General features: G+C 39.6%; 1 protein-coding gene across 2 annotated transcripts; it reads left to right on the top strand.

The window, feature by feature from the left end:
• The first annotated feature begins 271 nt into the window (after positions 1 to 271).
• On the top strand, positions 272 to 12,768 carry LOC129869030 (matrin-3-like). 2 transcript variants are annotated; one of them, XM_055943475.1, is made up of 20 exons: positions 272 to 391; positions 1,629 to 2,185; positions 2,307 to 2,368; positions 2,498 to 2,536; positions 2,644 to 2,722; positions 2,834 to 2,950; positions 4,662 to 4,787; positions 4,871 to 5,035; positions 5,196 to 5,314; positions 5,425 to 5,944; positions 8,387 to 8,480; positions 8,611 to 8,630; positions 8,722 to 8,850; positions 9,090 to 9,212; positions 10,811 to 10,939; positions 11,018 to 11,145; positions 11,400 to 11,514; positions 11,786 to 11,942; positions 12,078 to 12,199; positions 12,509 to 12,768. In XM_055943475.1, exons 2-20 carry the CDS (start codon positions 1,661 to 1,663, stop codon positions 12,539 to 12,541), a joined length of 2,802 nt encoding a protein of 933 aa, XP_055799450.1. In that variant the 5' UTR covers positions 272 to 391; positions 1,629 to 1,660; the 3' UTR covers positions 12,542 to 12,768. The 2 variants fall into 2 exon arrangements, with proteins under 2 accessions (XP_055799450.1, XP_055799449.1); XM_055943474.1 differs by having other exon boundaries at positions 273 to 391; positions 11,777 to 11,942.
• The last annotated feature ends 3,019 nt before the right edge of the window (positions 12,769 to 15,787 follow it).

The raw sequence follows: 15,787 nt of genomic DNA, 5'->3' as shown, positions 1-15,787 counted from the left end.
CCAACCTCACTTTTACGTTGACACATAGTATATTTTTTTCTCTATAAGCCAATAGATATTTCATATACAATGTACTGCATTGGGGACATTTATTTAACTTTGAAAAAATAAAACAATAAAATAAAACATTTAATGCAAATGTCTCTTAAATATAAATCATAGTTCATGTTTAGACAATTATTTTTCAAATAGCATGAATAAATACATGTTCATGTATTTACGTGGGGGACTTTTATTATGAACATTTTCTAAATTCCGTGATAGGGAAGTACTTTTTTTTTTTTGTCACTGACGAGACGCTGGAAGAAGGATTAGTTACACATATCTTTGTCCAGACTGTAACGTTAGCCACCTAATTTTACGAAATACCTGAAAGGGGACTTCTTAAAAGGTTTGTTTTGCAGCATTCACCATTTGTATTTCATGTGGTAGTTGAACTGGATGCATAAACTTTCACCCCAAAACTATCTTTCTAGAAAGCTATGGTTAGCTTCTTCTTGTTAGCTAGCTTCCTAGCTGTGGGCGACGAGGCAGCATTCTTCAGCGGTGCGTGCTGCTAGCTAACAATAATGCACTAACGTTATAACTACATGGTACATACTTGATAGCTAATTTTTATTCATCAGGGGTGAGGAGATATTGGGCTTCGTTTTTTCAGAGCTAAATATGCGTAGTTAGCTAGTTAATAGCAACTGGCTGTTATTGTGCCCAGGCCTTCTGTGAAGGCCCATTCGATGTAGCTAACGTTAGCTTGCATCTACGTTGTTCTGGGCTGGTAAACATATTATTCTTTCTGTGATGGACATCAATTGACAACTAGTTAGCTATTGAATGATTAAAGATGGTAGTATTTCAGATACACAGTCGTCGAAGAAGACTTCCTTCCCACGGCTCTTCATTAGGGCCTACACTTTATACCAGGCTGTATCACGGTTTGGCCGGGGTAGGCCGTCATTGTAAATAATAATTTGTTCTTATCTGACTTGCCTAGTAAACGTTTAGATAAAAGTAATACAAAAAATATAATAATAATATTAATACAAAAAAAAAAAAAAAAAAACCATTGATTTAGACATCAAATGTTATTTGTCACGTGCGCCGAATACAACAGGTGTGTAGACCTTACCGTGAAATGCTTACTTACAAGCCGTTAGCCAACCATGCAGTTCAGGAAATAGAGTTAAGAAAATATTTACTAAGTAAAGTAAAAAGTAACTCGCTACCGTTACTGAGTCAATGTGCGGGGTTACAGTTTGGTCGAGGTAGTTTGTACATGTAGGTTGGGGTAAGTGACTGCATAAATAATAAAAAGCGAGTAGCAACAGTGTAAAAACAAAGGGTGGCGGGGTCAATGTAAATAGTCCGGGTGGCCATTTGATTAATTGTTCAGTAGTCTTATAGCTTGGGGGTAGAAGCTGATAAGGAGCCTTTTGAACATAGACTTAGTGCTCCATTACCGCTTGCCGTGCGGTAGCGAAGAGAACAGTCTTTGACTTGGGTGACTGGAGTCTTTGACACTTTTTTTGGGCCCTTCCTCTGACACTGCCTACTATATAGGTTGCCTTAGACATGTTTATATGTTACAACATCAGATGAAATGACTGAACACCATTTTCCCCCAATTTCAGAATAAACTTCTCTGTGCCCTGACGGTTTGAGGATGGAGGACAGTGAGGGTCACAGCTCTGCACACAAAGGATCTGGGGATGGTGCGACGAGCACTATGAACTTATACGCCACTCTGGGGCTCTCTCCGGAAGACGTGGATGCTCTGGCCCAGATTCCAGAGAATGAGATCAGTGTGGAGACATTACCCTATCTGATAATGAAACTGAAGGCCAATCGAGCCAAGCAAGAGGAGCAGGGACAGGCCTCCCCAAAGGGAGACAGCTGTCAGGAGGATACAGATGATGGAGACCTTAGCAAACAGGACAGTCCCCCTGCTGTCCCTCGAAAGTCAAACAGCCACTGTGACACTGATTATAGGAGAGCGGAGATTCACAGTCGACCAGAGCGGACTGAGGGAAGGAGAGGTTCCCGTCACACTAGGCCCTCAATGGAAAAACCATCCGACAGCCAGCAAAAGATTCCTTTCTCCTATCAATTGGACGATTTTCATGGAGTTGTGCCCAAGGTTTACCCACACACATGCTCTCTATGCTTATGCATGTTGAATTCTAATAAGGTAAGCTTTGTTATATTTCAAAACTCTTGCTGTTGGACTGTTATTCTATATCATTTTAATCAGAACACAACCTTCCATGATTGCATTAATTTAGCTTAATATTGGTTTGTTTTTTTCACAGACATGGAAGGAACATCTCAATGGATTACGACATGCGGAGGGGTGTCAAGATCTCTCGCGTCTGTAAGTGTTTTCATGCAAAGTAAAACATTTAGATAATGGACTATTACAGGTCACAAAATCAATTGAGATATTTTCTATAACAAGGTTTTATTCAAATTCGTTTTGTCTTTTCTGTTTGTTTTTTTACAGATATCCAGATTGGAAAAAACAAGATCCCCGGAAGGAAATGTTAGGGAAAACATGAAATTAAGCTTTAAGTTGAAAACAGGCATGTCATGGTGTAAAACCATTAGCTGTTCCTCTTCTTACTTAGCACTGTTTACGTTGTCTTCCAGGTCCAACTCCATTCCAAGTAGAGATGCTATTTCAACTGCCCAGAAGTCTGCATCAGAAAGACACTATTTGAAGCCCAGGGTAATGATGCCCCTTTTGTGACAATATTTTCTTATAAATAGAGCATTTTTAATTCACTTATGTTTATTTGCTTAAAGCTGCATGCTTGAATGTATTTCTATTTTGCTTCAGGCTGGCACGAAGGTGGTGGTCACAAAATTTCCCCATGGCTCTGTTTGTGTTGAAGACTTGATGACTTTGGCTAAGCCATTCGGCACAGTTGTAAAACATCTGGTGTTCCCCTGCAAGGTAAGTTACACAAATTGATAAGAAAAAACGAGTAATAAACACTAAACTCTTAAACATCCACTATGCAGAAATTGCTCCGCCATTTCCTGGTTGCTAAAATTAATAGTTCACCTAATTTCAGTGTATGTGACAAAACAATTTAGTATAGTGTAGAGAATCATTGTACCATCTAAACCTCTGTGAAACATTTATTTTCAATAACCAAAAATATTTGCTGTTCTAATACCCATACTAACCTACTGTATGCTACATACTTAATGAGTGTATATACTATTTGTTCATTTTAGTATACTGTAAAAGAATGGTATCGTTTCAGTTGAGCGTACTAGCGCTTCGCCTGTGTACTGGAAGTTGATGCTATTGCTATGCAAACTTTTGCTAGCTTGTTCGCATAACAAATGACTAGCTAGACGGTTTACGGTTCCAGGTGTGTTAGTAAATTCAATCTGGAGTGCCAGCGTGCGCTCTGGGCGTTTGTAAATCCAGAGCATTGTCAGATTGTCCTTCGTAAATTCAGAGCGTTTCGCTCTCAGAGGGTTTAGAGCGCACACTAGATGCTCTGGCCGAGGAGTAGCGTTGATCCGTGCGTTCAACGGCAGTCAAGCACACAAGCTACCTGGCTAACGTTGGCTAGCTACTTCCAGACACATAATGAGAGAGATCCTCAGTCTGACCATTTCACTCACCCAGACAGAGCTGGGTTAGGCTGCTTTTATGTTATCCAGACCGTTGGTGACTAACTGTGCTGCTGGCAACAATTGAATTACAATTTTTTTTTGCCGACGTTTACTGCCGGGTGTTGAGCGTTTATCAGTTATTCTGCGCTCTGGCACACTCAGACGAGTCAAATCCAATTTTCTTTGTCACATGCGCCAAATACAACAGACCTTACAGTGAAATGCTTAATTACAAGCCCTTAACCAACAGTGCTCTGAAATCTCTGTACAGTTTATGACCATTGCAATAAATAATACAAAGTCCACCTTTTAAACATGTATCATTTCACTATCCCTCGGTTGATGAGAAACTTCACTGGTCATGGTGGCTCTACTACTATTGCTTCTTCCCCGCTATTCGTTCCTTCCAATTGTCTCACCACCTCCAGATATTATTAGCTTCACTATACTATTAGCTTCACTCGACTCAAGTTTTCGCCATCTTCAATCCTCAGTCACTCTTCCTTCACCTTTCGCTGCATATTTTCCGCAATTTTCTTCAAATCTGAAAACGTTGTGAAGCCACGGCCATTTTCTGAGGAATTGCATTAACAGCCCTAAAAGCACGGAGAAAGTGTACACTGCTTGTATACTTTGTATTTTGGTGAAGTTAGTACAACATCCGGGTACTTTTGGCATACTAACTATATCCATGCTATGACCAATAAGCATACTATATTCTCAATTCATGTCACAAATAGTGCGGTTAGTATGAGTTTTAAAAACACAGCTATTGTCTTCAGCTATTTGAAGCTGGTGACAAAACCGAAGGTTAAAGAGGAAACTTAGAACATTTCTATGCTTCCTCTGTTTATGTGGCCTATATCTACTGCTTCTTCGACTTGCTTTCAATGAGAATGACAGCGATATATCTAATTTCTATGTGAATTTGGTCGGGTCGCCCAAAAAGTTCCATGTTGCAGCTTTAATATTCTCTCTCTCAAAATCTGTAGTTGAATGTCTTGGATGATTCACTGTTGTATTTTTTGTTACAGGGATTCCTGGAGTTTGATTCTCACAAAGAGGCAGTCAATATGGTGAATCACTTCAGTGAAAAGCAAGCTTTCGTGAAGGGATATAAGTTGAATCTGTACTTGTCACCTATGGTGTGCAGTATTCATGTAAGTGCAGCTGCCTCTTAAAAGTTTGAGATTCTGTGTTCTTAATCACAGAGATCGCAGTATGAGCTTGTTTTTTCTTTTAGCCGCCAAGGTTGGATGAACCACCAGAAAAACGGCCGACCAAACAAGCTACCAATACAGTGGTTTGTTTTTCCCGCCTACCTCCTGGGAAGGAAAGAGAATCAGAGATTCTCGATCTCGCCAAGATGTTTGGGGATGTGCGGCATTCAACATTTTCAAGTGATCAGGTAAGGTTCGAGCAATATGGAATTGAAGTGTGACCAATCAAATTCTGCAAATCTCTGGTGATTTCAAATAGAAAACAATTAAAACAATTTACTCCAAAACCTTCGTTATGCAGCACCATATTTAGCTTTGTCTAATGCATTCTCCCTTATTCATCTGCAGGCCCTGATTGAGATGGTAGATTGGAAGGATGCTGACATTATGGTGAAGTACTACCACTCCAACCCCCTCAAGATCAATGGAAAGAGTGTCAAAGTATACTTGTCACTGAAACGCCTGAGGTAAGTAAGAGTCCTTCAACTGGGGCTATTGCGGCCCGACCAATTTTCCTGTGGGACTCATCAGGTAGTATGTCTCAGGGAAGTTTACCTCAATGGTTTTTGCCTTGTAGAGAAAGTCCTGACTCCACCACATCCAGAAGAGCAGATTCCAGTAAAGGCCGCAGCAGCAGACACAAGAGCGAGGAGACTAGCAAGACCTCAAACTCCACGAACAAAGAGAAACCCAGTACAGGTGAACAACCCGCTGAGAAAGTGACGGAACAAGGAGAAGGTCAACAAAGCACCTCAGAAGAGTTCAAGGAAGTGGTCAAGCAGGACATCGAGGAGGTGGTCAAGGAGGAGGACATTGATTTGGAAAACAAAGATCTGGACGAAGAGATTATCCAGGTGGAAGCTAAACAAAGCTTATTAGATGACGAGGTTGGTGCTGGTGTTGATACTAAAGACCCTGCTCCTTCCAAAAGTGCCTCTCTGGTGGTTGATTCTAAAGATAAGGGGGAACCCGAAATCTCAGAACTGTTGGCAGACGATACCTTGGAGGATTCTGACATAAAGGCTGCCGATGATCCAGCTCTGTGTGATGACGTCTCAATGGAGAACATGATGGAACAGGAGAGCTTTCAAGAAGATGTAAGAAATTCTTGTCATTCATATTTGTGACCGGAACCAACAAAAGGCTTATTGTTCCCTGAATTGAAAATAAGTTTGTCAAGTAACCAAGATGTGGGTTCCTAGCAATGGCTTCTAAAAGCATGTATGCTTCAACTCTTCAACTTGGTTGAAGTTCTGGGAGCATTCCTGAGAATAGTTTGGTTGAGTGAGATCCTCCACTGATCAGTTGAAACAGATGTGGCCATCTATTGCCTAGAACCACTGAAATCTGGCTGAAGTTTCAGTGGCAAATAAAATGTATCTGACATTTCAGATTGAACCTCGTCAATATAGACAAACAGTCAAGATGTTTTCTGTGACTCATGTCAGCAATGCCCGGTTTGACTCATGGCTTGTTGGAATATTGAATTTGCTTGGTACCATAGCACGCTATTTACAGTGCCATCAGAAAGTATTCATGCACCTTGAACTATTCCACATTTTGTTGTTACAGCCTGAATTAAACATTTATTACAGTCTCACCCATCTACACAAAATAAGCATTATGACAAAGTGAAAACCTGTTTTTAGAAGTGTTTGCACATTTATTTAAATTAAATACAGATATGTAATTTACATACTTATTCACACCCCTGAGTCAATATGTTAGAATCACCTTTTGGTTAAGTCGCTCAGATTTTCACACCTGGATTGTACAATATTGGCACATAATTATTTAAGCTCTGGCAAGTCGGTTGTTGATCATGGCTAGACAGACATTTTCAAGACTTGCTATAGATTTTCAAGCAGATTTAAGTAAAAACTGTAACTAGGCCACTCAGGAACATTACATTTTGTCTTGGTAAGCAACTCCAGTGTAGATTTGGCCTTGTGTTTTAGGGTATTGTCCTGCTGAAAGGTGATTTTCGTCTCCCAGTGTTTGTTGGAAAGCAGACTGAACCAGGTTTTCCTCTTGGATTTGGCATGTGCTTAGCTCTACGCAGTGCCTTTTTATCCTTAAAACTCCCTAGACCTTGACAAGGATACTCATAACATGATGCCTCCACCACCATGCTTGAAAATATGATGCAGTCCTCAGTTAATTTCTTTGCCTTATTGCAAACAGGATGAATGTTTTGGAATATTTTTATTCTGTACAGGCTTCCTTATTTTCGCTCTGCCATTTAGGTTAGTATTGTGGAGTAACTACAATGTTGTTGATCCATCCTCAGTTGTCTCCTATCACAGCCATTAAACACTAACTGTTTTAGTCACCATTGGCCTCATGGTGAAATCCCTGAGCTATTTCCTTCCACTGAGTAGGACTGGGTGTATTGATACGCAAGTGTAATTAATAATTAATTAACTTCACCATGCTCAAAGGGATATTCAATGTCCAGATGTTTTTTTTTTACCTACCTACCAATTGGTGCCTTTTATTTGCGCTGCATTGGATGACATCCCTGGTCTTTGTTTGAAATTCACTGCTCGACTGAGGGACCTTACAATTATCTTTCTGTGTGGCGTACAGAGATGGGGTAGTCATTAAAAAAAGAGTCCATGCAACTTATGTGACTTGTTAAGCACAATTTTACTCCTGAACTTTAGGCTTGCCATAACAAAAAGGTTGAATACTTATTGGACACAAGACATTACAGCTTTTAAAATGTTTTATTTGTAGAAATGTCTAAAACCATAATTTCACTGTAACATGGGGTATTGTGTGTAGGCCAGTGACACACAATCTAAATGTAATCCATTTTAAATTCAGGCTAACACAATGTGGAAAAGGTCTAGGGGTGTAAATAGTTTCTGAAGGCACTGTATGTAGGCTATATGATGTGCTCAGGGGTTATTAATTCCATCAGTTTTATGAGTGCCCTACAAATCAGATGGAGATCAGCTTTGAAGGATCTCCTTATGTTTCATGGTTGAATAGCAAAGGTTATAGAACCATCTCTGTACAAGCTCCAATTGTTTCCAGAAAACCTAGACTGACCGTAGTAATCCAGAACAGGCACTTATTTGCTCAAAAGTCAGCCAAACATTGTTGAACTGCATTGTTGGTTAAGGGATTGTAAGTAAGCATTTCATGGTTAGGTCTACACCTGTTGTGTTCGGCACATGTGACAAAGTACAATTATATTTGATCAGACATGCTTATCTGTTCAGCCCTAGCATGGTTAAAACCTCGACTGACCAAGAGGTTTGAATAACTTTGGACATTTAAGCTGTCAATGTCAATTGTAATAGTGCAGCCACAGAGTTCACTTCCTAGCTTTGTGACATGGATCTTTATCATACTTCAGTACTATTGAATACAGTTTTGCATACTTTTATGTTCATTGTTTGAAATGCTTTTGAGTTTCCAACTGCAACCTCACAAATATTTGTGATATTTGTTATGGTTTTGGTGCAGCACTGTGGACCTTGAAACTCAAATTCTTTAACTTACTGATGTTGTGGATTTATTTCCAACAGGACAATATGGATGACATGGATTTCCCTGAGAATATGGATGACTTCGTTACATTGGATGAACTTGACGACAGTACTGGAGGGGACACATCACTGGGTAAGCAATGAAGGATGCAAAAACATTCTTACTTGGCAGCAATGGACAAAAACAATTATTACAGTTTAGCATGTGTAGATAATCTCCAGATAATTTATAGTAATAATTACTTTTTTTTTTTTTTTTGCAGAGTCAAAGGATGCTTCATGGGTGGGTATTCCTCCATACCGAGGAGTTGGAATGTGTCAAACGTGTAGAAAAGTTGTTTTTATTGATAGTCGGTTAAAATTGTTTTCTACAGGATGGAAAAGTTGTCCAAATTAGCCCAATTAGAAAGGGCTATGGCAATGTGGAGGTGGCCCTATTGAAACTGGCAGAGCGAGCAAACGTGAAAGTTGTAAACCATTCCATATCCTTCCTCAGACAGGAGGTATGTTCATAATTATGTTACTTGCAGATATGTTATTTGGGGATCAGTGTATTTTATTTTGTATGGTACATATCTAGGTTTCTTCATGTGATGGAAATAATGTTGTCATAGCAACAGTGGTGAATAATTTGACATTCATGTAGTTCGGCATACAGGAAGATGTTTATTTACTCGACACCTGATTTGTGCAAATGTTTGCTGTCTGTTTTTATGACATTGAGCTTTTTCTATATTTTCAGGCGTGGTTAGAGCTTGAAACTACTGAGGAAGTACGTGAAATGGTGAAATTCTACAAAGGAAAAGGACAGTTGTTGAGGAAACATGTCAATATTAGCATGTGCTTTTCACGGAAAGAGTTGGAGGTGGGTTTGGTGTCTGCTAAATGGTGTAGTATCTATGTTGTATGCGTTATGCACCTGATGAAAGAATTGAGTTGCAGTGCATTCATAAAGTATTCAAACTTTATTTACTTTTTCCAGATTTTGTTACGTTACAGCCTTATACTAAATTGATTCAATTGTTTTTGTTACGTTACAGCCTTATACTAAATTGATTCAATTGTTTTTTTCCCCCCTCATGTACAACACACAATACCCCATAATGACAAAGCAAAAACACAGTTTTTTAGATTTTTTAAAACAAATGTATTAAACAAAAAAAAAGGTCATTTACTTATCTATTCAAACCCTTTACTCAGTACTTTGTTGAAGCACCATTGGCAGTGATTATAGCCTCAAATCTTCTTGGCACACCTGTATTTGGGGAGTTTCTCCCATTCTCCTCATCAGATCCTCTCAAGCTGTGTCAGGTTGTACTTGGCCCGAAGCCACTCCTCCTTTGTCTTGGCTGTGTGCTTAGGGTCGTTGTCTTGTTGGAAGGTGAACCTTCACCCCAGTCTGAGGGCCTGAGCGCTCTGGAGCAGGTTTTCATCAAGTCTCTCTCTGTACTTTGCTCCGTTAATTTTTCCCTCGGTCGTGACTAGTCTCCCAGTCCCTGCCGCTGAAAAACATCCCCCTTGCATGAAGCTGCCACCACCATGCTTCACCGTAGGGATTGTGGCAGATTTCCTCCAGACGTGACGTTTGGCATTCAGGCCAAAGAGTTCAATCTTGGGTTTCATCTGGACTGAGAATCATTTAGGTGCTTTTTTGCAAACCCTGCGGCCTCTCATGTGCCTTTTTCTGAGGAGTGGCTTCCGTCTGGCCACTCTACCATAACGGCATGATTGGTGGAGTGCTGCAGAGATGGTTGTCCTTCTGGAAGGTTCTCCCATCTCCACAGAGGTCTTGGTCACCTCCCTGACCAAGGCCCTGCTCCCCCAATTGCTCAGTTTGGCTGGGCGGCCAGCTCTAGGGAAGAGTCTTGGTGGTTCGAAACTTCTTCCTTTCTTCTGAGGTCACTGTGTTCTTGGGGACCTTCAATTCTGCAGAAATGTTTTGGTACACTTGTCCAGATCTATGCGTTGACACAATCCTGTCTCGGCGCTCTACAGACAATTCCTTCAACCTCAGCTTGGTTTTTGCTCTGATATGCGTTGTCAACTGTGGGACCTTATATAGACCGGTGAGTGCCTTTCTAAATCATGTCCAATAACCACCTGTGGTAAATTCAAATCAAGTTGAATAAACATCTCAAGGATGATCAATGGAAACAGGATGCACCTGAGATCAGATTTGCGTCTCATAGCAAAGGGTCTGAATACTTACGTAAAAAAGGTATTTCAGTTTATATTTAATAAAATTGCAAACATTTCTAAATCTGTTTTCGCTTTGTCATTATGGGGTGATGTGTATAGATAGATTGAGGGGGGGGAAATATTGAATACGTTTTAGAGTAAGTCTGTAACATAACAAAATGTGGAAAGTAAAGTGGTCTGAATACTTGCCAAATGCACTGTATTATAAACTCAACTACAGACCTGGTCAATATGTGTAATGTGATTTTGTTTCTGTCAATATAGAGTCCTAGTGGGAGATCCATCTACATTTGTATGCTTCCACTCCAGAAGTACTCGGACGTCTCTCTTTTACGACTTGCCCAGCCTTTCGGGAAAATCACTGGCTATAATTTGAACTGGCGTCATGGAAAGGTAAAGTTTCACCTGCCCATTTAGTTTTTTTTATTAATAAAGGACTTTCACATGGATGTTTTCTTTCTTTTCTTTCAGTGTTATATCCAGTTGGAGAGCGTGGAAGCTGCTCAGAAAATGGTGAAGTACTTCCAACGTCCACACAAGTTCTATGGGACCCTGTTAAGGGTCAGTTTGTGCAAAAAGGGAGACTCCCTAATATACTGGTAAATAATTTTAATGACCCTAAGCATATGCAGTAGAGTAGATGATGGAAATGATAGTTAGACTAAATGGAATTTGAAGACTGGATACTAGCATTATGTCCACTGCCAGTTCAATTGATTGGAATCTATTGGAAGAATATACAGCCAAAGAATAATCTGATAAAGAATGTTGTGATCTATGGTTCAACTGGGCTGTATCTAAGTACACTTTCATGATATAGTACTCCATGACATATTCTGTTCTCCTGATACAGGAAGCCTCCAGTCAAATATGAGCTGTGGTTGGCCAGTCAGAAAGACAGAAGATCAAGAGATCATCATGGAGATGAAAAGTCTAATGGCCAGTCAACCAAAAGCCCCTATCCAGAGGTGAAAGATGGTTATTGCTGTGTTTTTGCTTCCTTAATTTGAAATATTGGTGAAATATTGCCTTGTTAGTTAAATGCTTGCTGAATATTTATGTATTTAATTTTGGCATGTCCGTGAATAATCCTTTTACAGTTACTGATTAGTCAAGAAGTAATCAGTTATTGCACTTCACACAGGGAAGAGTGCTGATATTTATTCATGTTGGTCTCTCAGGCTAAGTAGAACAAATGAGTGAAAGACATGATTGTTTTTGTATGGCCAGGATGTCCAGAGTCCTGTGTCTGACAGTGAGGGGGTCTGTGGGGACCCTGAGGGTGAGGTAGCCAGTGGTGTGGAAGCTATCCCAGAGGGAGAGAAGAAGGAGGAGGAGGAGGATGAGGAGAAGCAGGAGGAACCTCTGGGTCCTTATCAACCTGACAACCCTGTTGGTAAGATGCTAGAGAAACTGACTTCTGTTTGTGTGGCTGCCTATTTTTATTATCAGGTGTGACAGGGATCTGCTAAAGAGCTTTTAGTGCCATATTGCAATAACAACCCTTTTTTTACTCTCCTTTTACTTGCAGGGTTAGACTATCTGGTGCCAAGGACTGGATTCTTCTGCAAGCTGTGCAACATCTTCTACAATAATGAGGAAACAGCCAAATCAGTCCACTGTAGCAGTGAGGAACATTATCTGAACCTTAAGGTAATTCTCAACTATGACAAGAGTCAGTCTTATGAATCATTCTTTGTGGTGTGGCGTTTTTGAAAATCTTTTTATTTATTTTTATTTTACCTTGGAGGCCGGAATATATTCCCAAATGTTTCACTGTTAAGTGTCAAATATTCATCAATTACAAGGGAAACCTTGTTTATTTAAAGTTAGTATCACCTATGCTTGTGGAATCTCAACCAATTGGAAAGATGAGACTTGGGGATCTGTTTTAGCTGTTCTTGGTAATAGGTTAACATAGATAATGCATTGAAAATGTACACTGATTTTCTTTTCTTTCAGAGAAAGATGGATAAAGAAACAGACCTTGTCTGATTGAGAGGATTGTCGTCCCCTTGTAGTCTTCCCAGAGGAAGGCCGTTTTAGTATAAACATTTCTGTCCAATTTGTTTAACATTCCAGTCTTTTTTGTTACTGTTAACATTGTTACCCATTTGAAATTAATTAATGCAGCCAATTATGAAATGTAGTCCCATTCTGTGGTTAGGAATAGTACCTGGATAAAGTTTCCTCTTATTGAATAAACAAATGTTGGACTTGTTCTTTGACTTCTGCCATTACTTTTGTCACCTCTTAAGGCTAACATTTACTCTGAAACTACTGCACTTAACATACTTGACAGAGGCCTATGGTTGTTTATGGTCAACTGTCATTTATCAAGGACATGTGGACAGGATTAGCTTGAACTACATCCCATAATTTGCCATAACCCAGAGAACCATCTGGTGCTTGACTGTGACAGCAGAGCTAGCTAAGAAGATTCACCCAGTCTGTAGCAAGGAGCAGCACATCGCTTGAGGAAAGGACAAATGGGGGAGATTGGCTTAAAGCTTCCATGTTTTAGACTGAACAAACAGGCTTAGACGCTTCCGATAGGGGATAGTTCAGTGAATGTATTCCATAACATTTTCCATTTCACACAAACTCGAGGCTATAATTTTTTTTTGTACTTTATATTCAAGCTACCACTGTTTTGGAACACTGCCTTCATGGTAATGTCATGAAAGCTTGAATCAGGTTATGTAGACTAATTAGTGCAACCAATGACAATAGTGAAGGGGTGTGTCATGTTATTAGAGGGATGAGAATGAAAAAAAAGAATAGTTTACAGGATGTTGAATATATTAGGCTATCATATTGCAACATAAGTAGATATTTTACATAGTATTAGCATCATGATTTAATTACATATACACATTTCCATTTCATATTTTGGTTCAACCGTAATGCACAATATGCAGAAAAAATCTAGTAATCCTATAAATATTCTAGTAATTACTATAGAAATCTGCACTATCATTTAGGATTGTTATGTCCAGCGGGTAATACACTCCTGTCCCCCGTGGACCGGCTCGCACATAAAGCATCCTCCATTCAGGCTGCAAAGGCATAATTACCCTCCTTAATAATGGCGGGGGGACAGGGTAAATGTGTACTTAATAAAAACACCGTGTGAAACATCCCAAATTGTCAGAAAATGGTGGTGGAAAAAGGTTTTATTAAGACAGTACACATCTTTCCAGTTTTTTCTCAGACGGCACGCCAGCCCGGCGGTATTTTAGTAGTTGGCTTGAGCACACGCGCAAAGACCAGAGTGTGCACATTTGCTCGATAATGCAAATTTTTTTAGGACAAAATTATCAGTAGCCTAGAGTTAAAAATGCGATGGAAATCCATTTACTAGTGTTCTTAATTCAAGACATGGAAATTTAAATGTTATGCGCACGGCTTTTTATTCGCAACAAATCAATTTGATGGAAATACATCTCTGATGTGTAAATGCGCATGTTTTTAATGCAGATTTTTTTGTATTTGCTTGGAAATCTGTCGCCAATTAGATGGAAACCTAGCTATAGAGAACAAGTGGTGGGGTTGTGCTGTTATTCAAAAACATTTCCCAATGTTGACAGGTCTGCTATTTGTATGTTGAAATGCATCTGTGTAGGCTACATGTTGTTGTTGGTGACCCTGCATGCAGAAAACAATATCTTTAAATTATAACAAAGGTTTTGAACTTGGTCTTACAGCAGATGGCAGAGACTCGTGTGGGACATTGTTGAGGTTTTGCTTCATGGTCCTTAAAGGCATTGGCCTTCTTGCTGGTAAGTGAGGCGAAAGAGTGTCCCCATCAATTCCAACACCTTTTGGAGGGGGGTTCTTAGCTAAGCCTTGCACAGAAAGATTTTTGGAATTTGGATTTTGGAGCACTCTTCCAGTTCAACCTATAGAAAACACATAAGCTTATCATACATCATTAGTTTAGGCATGTGGTCACTTTTCCAATAATGAGGAGATATGTAGCCTTGTTAATGTTATTAAACATGTGTTTACATTATTCACAATGCACCTATTCACAGTTGGCTAGTTAATACAAAATAATGGAAATGGGGGGGAAGGATAAGGAATAGGTCAATCTGTTCAGATGTACTAAAATCAACTGTGTCTCATGCATTGTGAATGTAAGAATTATATCTGCCATTCACAATACTGTATGCACAACAGGGATGAGGAAATTAAATTGAGTAAGATAGATGACTGATGCTTACCCTTATTCATTGAGGAGCGGTGGAAGTTCTACAAAACATAATTGTTAGTTTTAGTATTAATAATAGTAATTTTCAACAATTAAAAATAGCTACTAAAAACTATTTGTAAATATGTATTAATTATACATATAAATTTAATTATCATTCAACTCTGCTTAACTTGGTATTTCACATCATATGCTTTATAACTCGCTCACCGTGAAGATAAGGTTTAAAATAATTTGTTTATCTGGTGCTTCTCTCTTCAGTTTTCAGTTGGCTCTCTCATTCAACTTCACTAGGCAGGCAAGCTAGTGTGAGAGCCACTGAGTGAGAGGACGTGAAATAACCACTTCCCACTCTGCGGGAAGAAACAAGCACACCCCTTGACTATACATGATTACAAATAGCAGATTAGGTTACCATATATCTCACATTCTCTAACATTTCTGAGTGGCAACACAGGGAACCCAAACATGAGCACTTAAAAAAATATATATATTAACACAGAAAGTATTACCCCTTTTTCACAGCAACTATTTCCTTTTTTATTTGATGTTACAGACAAACTAGGACCAACAATAGTAGCCTAATGCCTCTGACTTTGTGTAGCACAATATTGGATCACTCCAATATGGTATCCTTCTGCTCGGCAGGATACATTTAGTCCTGTGTACTGCACAGGTGTGCTGCAGCTGTCCCCCTTAAATAGCTGCCGCCCTAGTACACTCGCCGTTTCCTATTTTCAGCTCATTTCAGAAGATTAGCTGGGGAGGATGGTTTTCAGCAGCTAGGACTGTGAGACTAGTCAGAATTGAGGGAAAGATGAACGGAGCAAAGTACAGAGAGACCTGCTCAGGACCTCAGATTGGGATGAGAAGGTTGGCAGTAGTATTGAACACATTGTATTGCTAAAATGGTATCTGCAGTGGCCGTACGGCATTTACTGTGATACAGCCTCTGCAGAAGTCAGGGCATGTACACTTGCGCTTCGTTGAGCAGAGCAGGACTTCCCGCCCCCACCTACCGTCAACCA

This window comes from Salvelinus fontinalis, chromosome 13, assembly GCF_029448725.1.
Source record: "Salvelinus fontinalis isolate EN_2023a chromosome 13, ASM2944872v1, whole genome shotgun sequence".
Lineage (NCBI taxonomy): Eukaryota > Metazoa > Chordata > Actinopteri > Salmoniformes > Salmonidae > Salvelinus > Salvelinus fontinalis.
This window is presented reverse-complemented; position numbering and strand designations above follow the sequence as displayed.